Here is an 8,717-nt window from a genome sequence, read left to right as displayed (position 1 = left end):
GCTTCAGCCTGGAGCCAGCCAGTGACAGCAGATAGATACTCAGTGCCCTCTCTCTCTCTCTCTCTCTCTCTCTCTCTCTCTCTCTCTCTCTCTCTCTCTCTCTCTCTCCAGATTACACTGGGAGTGTGAGCATCACGACTCCAGAGCAGACAGTTCAGGAAGCCCGAGGGGAAACTGTCCATCTGCCTTGCACATTCACCCTTAGCCCCGAGGACCGTGGACCACTGTTCATTGACTGGATACAGCTTACTGGACCTCAAAATGAGGTGGTGAACCGCATGGTGAGTACACCCTGTGCCTGCTCACTCTTGCTAGGCAGGTGTGGTGTCGTGGCCTGAGGCCCCACTGACCAGGCCTGTGGACATAGATAGAATGACCTGTGACTTCAGAAGAGGAAGAGTCATCAGATGTCTGGAAGGTTTCAGAGGGCAAGAGAATGCTGTGGATGTTTGGATAATGTGGTGTTGAAACTATGTAACAGGAGATGAGGAACAACAGGGTGCTAAGCATGTTGGGCAGCGACTATGTGTATGTGTGTGGAGTGTGTGTTCAAGGTCCTGTATATTTGTCATGATCAAGCTTCAGCCTCCCTAGTGACTGGAACTACAGGTGTGTCTCATCATGCCTTGCTTCCAAAAAGAATCTCTCTCTCTCTCTCTCTCTCTCTCTCTCTCTCTCTCTCTCTCTCTCCTAAACAGGAAGTTTATAACCAGTCTTATCTGGGGGCAAAGGGTGGTCTGTCCTTGCTCTTATTTGATTTACTACTACGCCCTCTGAGGCAGCTGGGAAACAGGAGCACCCACGAATGAACAAGTGTGTGGACCTATCCAGTCGTCCAGTCTCTCCGACCCTGTCTCTAGTACGGAACTATGGTATTTAATTATGTTGGAAGTTATTTAATCACACTGGAACCTGGCTGTCCATTCATAATGGGAGTATGGAGGCCAAAGGTTTGACTCAGCACTTAAGAGCAGGGGCTGCTTTCCCAGAGGACCCAGCGATATGGCTGCTCTCAAGTGTCTGTCACTCCGACTCCGGGTGGCCTGGCACTCTTTCTGGCTGCCGAGTGCTGGGGTTATAGGTGAGCACCATCACACCTGGACCAGCCTAAATATGATTTAAAACAATAATAAAACAACAAAGCTTTAAAATAATAATAATAATAATAGGGGTACGGGGACTGCATCCCAGGTCCACATGAACCCAGTTCTAGCTCGTCATTCTGTGTCTTTATTAGTGTAGATTTCTATATAACATCTGCCTCCCTTCCTTCCCTTCTTTGTATAGTGAAGTGTGTGTGTGTGTGGGGGGGCAGATGTATGTGTCTGTGTCTGTGTCTGTGTCTGTGTATGTGTGTGGGCATGCCTTTATCTGTGGAAACTGGAGGTTAAGGTTAGGTGTCATCTGCTCTCTCTGTTCATCACATGTTTTGAGATATGGTCTCTCACTGAAACTGGGGCTTACTGATGGCTAGACTGACTGGCCAGCAAGTGCCTGGAGTCCCCCCCCCATCCCTTATTTTAGTGGTGGGCTTCATGTCTGTGAAATCATGTCTGGGTCTTCATTGGCTCTCAGGGTCCTAACTCAGGTCTTCGTTATCTGAGCCAACTCACCAGCTCTTTACTGTCTCTTTCATTTCTATTTCTTTTTTTTTTTTAAACATTTTTATGGTAACATGGTGTATGCATAACTTTACTGAAAGATTTTTTTTTAATTTATTTTTTATTACATTTGAGTCTTTTGCACTGCATGCGTGTCTAGTGTCTGTGGAGGTCAGAAGAGGATATAAATTCCATGGATCTGAAAGTTACATTGTGAACTGCCTTGGGTCCCCTGATGAGAGCTACATGCTTCTAACCACGGAGCCACTTCTTCAGCCCATGTTTGTTTACAGTTTTTTTTTCTGCTTTTTTCAAATTTTAGTTTATTGTATATTTAGCAGACAAGATTTATGACAACTTCTATCAAGATATGAAAGGACGTGTGCAATTTACAAGTAATGACATCAGGTCTGGTGAAGCATCTATAAATATAACTAATGTTCAACTCTCTGATGCTGGCACCTATCAGTGTGGAGTATCCCATGCCTTTGGTACTGCCAAGGGGACCATTCAGCTGACAGTTGTTGGTAAGTTACTGTAGTGGGTAGAGAGTGCCTCTCAGTAACAGGGTGAAATGTCACAGTGCTGAAGTCAGAGCACTTACATAAGACAAATGGCGTTTACAGTAATAATGACATCTGTTCATTTTCACTGTGCTAGGAGTAAAACCTGGGCCTTATGCTTGCTAGGAAAGAGCTCTGCCCCTGAGCCCCACGCCTAGCCCTAGAATTATAATGTCACCTTCTGAAGTATTTTTAATGTCCTCACATAGCTTAAAACGTAAAGCTATCACGTGTATTTAGATCAGAGAAAAATAGGAAGTGACTAACTTCTCTGCAAAGTTCGTGATGATTTTCAAAATAAATGAAATTTTATTGTGTGAGAAAGAGCCCCAAGCTACACCATGCACTGTGGCTGTCGTCCCAGTCTTCTGACTTTGCCCTGAGAAGTAAATCAATTTCACGGCCCCAGTCTACTCAGTGTGTACTGAAACAGAGAGTATAAAAAGCTTTCACTGTGGCCATACCTGTTGGAGTCATCCCTTCAGAGGTGTGAGGGAGCGCTCTGAGCTTTTGTTCTCATAGTTCAAGACAAATGTGGTTTCTGTGGTGAAGAGCTGGGTGTTCAGAATACTGGGGCTGGAACAGAGGAAGAAAACCAACGAATCGGAGAAGCCAGTGGTTATCAGGCAGTGATGTTACAGCCCTTGTGTCCTTGTTTTCATCCTTAAAATGGGGGATGAGATGGGCTGGGAAGTCACAGCTCTTGCTGATGGCCAGGACAATACGTCTCCTTATGATCGTCAGGCTGCGAAGTTTCCTCTCTGTGGACCGGTGGCCAGTCTCAATACCTTCAAGTTCAGAAATCGGAAAGGTGATAGCTCGCAGTATACTGGACCTTCTTCCTGTAGCAGACTTGATGCAGGCGGATGGTGGCAAGTGCTCTGATATGTCAGTTTTAAGCTCCCTTTTTTGAGACCCAGGGTCTCATGATTTGAAGATCGTTGAGGGGCCTACAGGCCGACTAGGGCCCCTACCACATCCGCAGGCCAACGTTCCCTGTTCCTTTTTTGATGAACCCTATCTTATGGATTCATCAAGGGGAGAGGTGAAGAAGTGTTCCATGTTCCATGTGGAAGTCAGAGTTTGCTGAACGCTATACTCTTCTAGAACAGGAGTGTCAGCACAGACTAGGTAGGAGAAAGCTCACTGTGCAGGTCACAGGCAGTATGCCCGCGGGAGGTTGGGGGAGGGGGTTGTGGTGTCTTCTGAGGGCAGCAGCAATGAGTGCAGACTCTAGCCAAAGGTACTCTGTCTGGCCTGAGTGCTGCCCGGTAAAAACCGTCTCCTACAGTGTGGAATAACGATTAGAATGAGGAACCAAAGTTCTCAGTCTCACCGCTCCAAGCACTTCTTGGCACTCCTCACTACATTCAGTGCCATTTCTCTTATTTATCAGTTACTACCTCGTGTGTTTACTTACGCATGGATGTGTGCATGTATTCTCATTACAGTTCATTACAGTGCGTGCTCAAGTACCATGACATATGATGGAGGCCATAAAAGAACATATAGGAGTTGTTTTCTCCTTCCATTTGTGTCCCAGGGATCAAATTCAGGGTGTACTGATGGTCAACAAATCCATCCACTGAGCCATCTCAGCGGTCCCGTTTGTGTTTTCTAATAAGGACAGTGTACATTCTTTAAATGATTTCAAAATTTGTTTTGTGTGTTTCCCTGCATATATGTGTGTCTGCACCACAGGCATGTCAGATGCTCTCAGAGGTCAGGAGAGGGTGCCAAGTCCCCTGCAACTAGCATGAAGGTTATGAGCCTCCATATGGACACTAGGTCTCAAACCCGGGTCCTCTCTGGGGTAATAAGTGTTTTTAATCACTGAGAGATCTCTCAAGCCCTAAGGGTAGTATACACTCTTAACTGTGCTATTGATATATATTTTTTTCTTTTCTTTTCTTTTTTCTTTTTTTTCCGAGACAGGGTTTCTCTGTATAGCCCTGGCTGTCCTGGAACTCACTTTGTAGACCAGGCTGGCCTCGAACTCAGAAATCTGCCTGTCTCTGCCTCCCGAGTGCTGGGATTAAAGGCGTGCGCCACCGCGCCCGGCCTATTGATACATTTTTAAGGGTCTCCTTTTGTAGCCCTCACTGATCTTGGGCTCCCTCTGCCTTTCCTCCCAAATGTTTGGGTTACCTGTTTGTATTTGTAAATGGTTTGCATTGTTGCAGCTTTAAAATATATCTCTAATTTTCACTAGCACATGTAAATTTCGCACTATTACACACAGTTGCTTTTCCTAAGCAGACGCTCCCCCTTTTTTTCCAGGCTGACCATCTGCCCCAGAGGTCACGTCAGTTGAACTTTTGATTAAGCTTTGCTGATTACTTGATCCTGTGTCTTCAATGAAATGTGCCTCGTGCTCCTGCACTTCATCAACCCAAAAAGAAATCCTTAGTGAGAATAAACTAGAGTTTCATAATTTTGTTTCCTTTTTCTCTTTCTTCAATTCCCCCGGTATTCAAGGTGTTAAAGAACCTGGGGCGATTATCTTGGAGATGTAATTTTTCTGGAAATCAATTGATAAAAGCAAATATGATTTGAATTTTGAGTCTTAGAAGAAACCAAAACAAAACTAAGTCCTTCAAACAATATTGCTTTGACTCCATTTCCATGCTCTCTGGATGAGAGGTGCACTGCAGAGCCAAAGAAGACAACTGGTTTGTTCACTCTTTGTCCTGTTCTGAATTCATTACAGCAGTGGCTCTCCAGAGTAGGGTTCCTGCAAATTCAGCATCTGTAACTCCTCCCTCTGAGTGCTGACGGTTTCGAGCTAATGTGTATATAATTTATTGGTGTGAGTATATGTAGTGAAAATTCTGGAAGTTTGGTTTCTCTAAAAACTACAGGAATAGTACAAACATGTCTTCGTTTCAATCTCAGGTGTGGGGGGGATGTGGGGCTGCTTCGCAGCAGCTGACTGTGATTTGCCTCAGGCTCTAGCAGAGGCATGGGTTTGCCAGCTGCAGAGAGTTTCTGTGATTGTGTGATGTTTGGAATCCTGGGAATTTTTCAGAAGGTATATAAATGCCTGTGACCTGATAGGTCAGTTGGTGGTCTTTGGTCATTCAGTTAGTTAGTAGTCATGCTCAAAGAAGAAACAAGAAGAGATTCAAAGATCTCTATCCTCTCTCTCTCTCTCTCTCTCTCTCTCTCTCTCTCTCTCTCTCTCCCCTCTTTCCTTCTATCTCTCCTATTTAGTGATGGGGTAAAACCAAGGGGGATAAAAAGTGGGAAAAAGAAGAATCCACAAAGTAGCAAAGACTGGCTAAAAGTACCTATTTGTATTGAGGGTGGTGCATGTGCATGTATATGTACACATATATGCTGTGGAGACCCAAAGTTGAGATTCTTCAATCATTTTCCTCTTTATTTTCAGGGTCTCTCAACTGAACCCAGAGTTCACTGATTGGCTGGTCTTTCACAAGGCTAGGGTTCAGTTCATAGTGCCCAGTTCAGATAGTTCACAACTGCCTGTAGTGTCAGCTATGGGGGATTCAGTGTTCTTTCCTGGCCTCCAAAGGGGCCCAGGCTTACACACAGACACACAGACACAGACACAGACACAGACACAGACACACACACACACACACACACACACACACACACACACACACACACACACACACACACGGAGTTAATAAGTCAGATCTTGCTGTATGTCACTTTCCTACAGCTTGGTGGCTCAAGCTCCAGAGAATTCCTCTCAGTAGTAGAGACAAAGTCTGAAACCAAAGACCACAGGATTCCTGCTGCAGACACCAGGGAGTCTTAGGGTGTTTCTCAGTTCCGTTTGCTTGAAGAATCATTTCCATCCCTTTGCCTAAGGTAAGGCATGTTTCTTGGAGGCAGCAAAAAGATGGTTCTTGCTTTCTAGTCCAATCTGCTTGCCTGGGACTCTTTATTGTTTGTGATGGTAAATACTGAGTTATTAACTCCTCTTATTTTGTTATGTTTTCTTAGATCTCTTGATTGTTCTAACATTGTTTATATATTCCTGTTCTCTTGCTTGTTTCCTCCTTTTTAGATCAAAGTGTTAGTCCCAGTACCCTCTTTTGAGGTGGCTTAGTGGTCATACATTTCTCTAATCTGCTTTTATTGCAGATTTATTTTTTCTTTCTCTGTATATTGCAACTGATAGTTTGGCTGGGTATAGAAGTCTGGGCCAGCATCTGTGGTCATTCAGAAATCTCAGATAATCAGTCCGAGCCCTCTTGGTTTTTAAAGTCTTCACTGAAAAGTCAGTTGTTATTCTGATTGGCTTGCTTTTATAGGTGGGTGACATGTTTCTCTCTTGAAACTTTTGATATCTATTGCTGTTGCTTATTCTGTACATTTAGTGTTTTATGAAGCCATGGGGAGCTTTTCTTCCTTCTGGGCCTAATTTGATATATATTCTCTTGCACCTTGATATCCACCTTTTTCCTTAGATTTGGGGATTTTTTTTCTATTATTTTGTTGAAAAAAAAACTATCTGTACCTTTTACTTGGGTTTCTACTGAGGCATAGTTTTTTCGTTTTTACAGTGTCTAAGAGTTCCTGTGTGTTCTGTTCATGGCTTTTTTTATTTTTTTGTGGGGTGGATTTAACATTTTCTTTGACTAGGTTATTCAATACCTCTACCTTTTTTTTAAAGCCTTGATCTTCTTTTACTTCATTCCATGTGTGAGACTTTCAATTGCACTTTTTATTTGGCTTGCTGAATTTTTTAATTTTGAGTTTTAGTCTGGCTTTTCTTCAGAACTTTTTTTTTAAATTCTATTTTCATATGTTGAAATTTCCCCCTTGTTTCATTCAACTGTGTTTTCAGTCTTCATTTTGGCATTTATTTATCTCCTCTTAGAGTTCCTTTGACATCCTTAGAGTTGCTACTTTAAAATAACTTTTTGTGTATCACTAAGTTGCTTTTCTCAGGGAATAAATACAACTATGAGAATACTCACTTTGGGAGATGTTTTATCTTGGTCATTCATGTTGTTTTTTTTGTGGTAGGACCTGTATCTAGAGTTTGGTCATTGGCTGTATTTCTTGCTATGGGTATCTGTTCCACCCTTGATGAGTGAACACTTGTATTGCTTTGCTGTTATCCTAATCTGTCAAGTTAAGGACTGAATGGTGCTTGAGGTTCAGTCTTGGGGCCACTCAGTGTTTATGTGCACATGGAGTATCATCTCTGGACTTCCATCTTCTCCTGCACCCAGGCTTCCAAATGCCTAGAGTCTTCCTCTCTGGACTTCCCCGTCTCCAGCCCCTTGGTTTGCCCCTGCCCTGGGCCTTCCAATGGTCACTTACTTTGTTCATCTTTACTTGTGCCCCACCAACTCCTCACTCGCTGCAGTACAGGCCCATCTCACTGGGGCTGCTCTCCTTTATTTCCTCCCCACCCTCCCCCAGGTTGCCAGAGCAACTGGTGTCTTGTGTTTTATAAAAATAAACATCTACACACCCCAAATAGGGAAGAAGTCCATAAAGCAGAGAAAGATCCTGTCAGGTCTAGCTTGGAAAGCAATGAGACTTATCAGTTTCCCACAAGATCATGGGTGACTCCCGGGCAGCTGTACCTTTGACTCTTCCTCTCCTTTCAATAGGACGCAGCCACAAGGCCCATTGTTTTACCACACACCTCCCTTCCTGCCAAAGTGGTGGATTTTGGCACCATGACTGTCAAGGGTCAAGGTCACTTCAAGGTGGTGATGATGTCAGGCTCAGAGGAGAGAGCTGCCTACAGCCATGCACACCAGTTCTCAAGCTTTTGTCCTCAGGAGTAGTATGATACCATAAGACTTCTGTTTTAAACCTTCTTGCCATTCCTCTAGACATTCCTGTCTTCAGATTCCTGCCCTATGGCTTCAGGGTACCATAGAGGGATTTTCTACCCTCTCACTCTTGGATCTATTAAAAACAATTTTTTTTTTTAATTCCAAGTTTTCCTTTCCCAATCTCTGCTCCTGGAATGACAACTCTGAGGCTTTTTATTTATGAATAAATTCCTAGGCCACAAGCTTTGGCTCATTCCCTGACCAGCTGGTAAGCTATTTAACCATTTACACTATTCTCTACCTACAGTGTAGTGTGTCACCTCTCCTTTAGTCCCAGCCTGCTCACTCCTTCACATCTCAGCTCATTGGCTATTGGCTTTTTTATTGGCAGGTGGCGTTTGTAAGAGATTCTGTTTTACTTCTCCCCCATAACCACAGCCATCACTATGACAAAATACCCAAGGGAAACAACTTAAAAGACACAGATTTATTTTAGGCAATTTCAGCTCAAGGCTGGCTAATTCTCTTACCATTAAGCCATTGCTCATGGTTTCATTCCTAAGTGATAGACTGCTAAGAGAAGAGAGAGTGAGGGTGCTTTTAAAGAATGCGTTGAGTAGGCTTGTATATGCTTCAGTCATTGTGTGTGTCCGTGTGTGTGCACACTGGGGCAGTGCTGGGTTCAAACACGACCTCACTCACTCTAGGCAAGCCTTCTACCACTGAGCTACATCCCTAAACCCAATTATAAAATTACTATTTTCAGATTTGTGCAGAGCATA

General features: G+C 43.6%; 1 protein-coding gene across 1 annotated transcript in view; it reads left to right on the top strand.

The window, feature by feature from the left end:
* The window catches only part of LOC110328422 (coxsackievirus and adenovirus receptor homolog), a 12,483-nt gene extending 9,229 nt beyond the window's left edge, over positions 1–3,254 (top strand). Inside the window, exons 5-7 of the mRNA XM_021207826.1 lie at positions 112–281; positions 1,924–2,128; positions 3,085–3,254. Of these exons, the coding sequence (XP_021063485.1) occupies positions 112–281; positions 1,924–2,128; positions 3,085–3,254 (545 nt within the window). The remainder of the gene's footprint in view (positions 1–111; positions 282–1,923; positions 2,129–3,084) is intronic.
* Positions 3,255–8,717: the final 5,463 nt, after the last annotated feature.

This window comes from Mus pahari, chromosome 10 (genome assembly GCF_900095145.1).
Source record: "Mus pahari chromosome 10, PAHARI_EIJ_v1.1, whole genome shotgun sequence".
Classification (NCBI taxonomy): Eukaryota; Metazoa; Chordata; class Mammalia; order Rodentia; family Muridae; genus Mus; species Mus pahari.
Note: the sequence above shows the minus strand (reverse complement) of the source record. Positions and strands in the feature narration are given on the sequence as shown.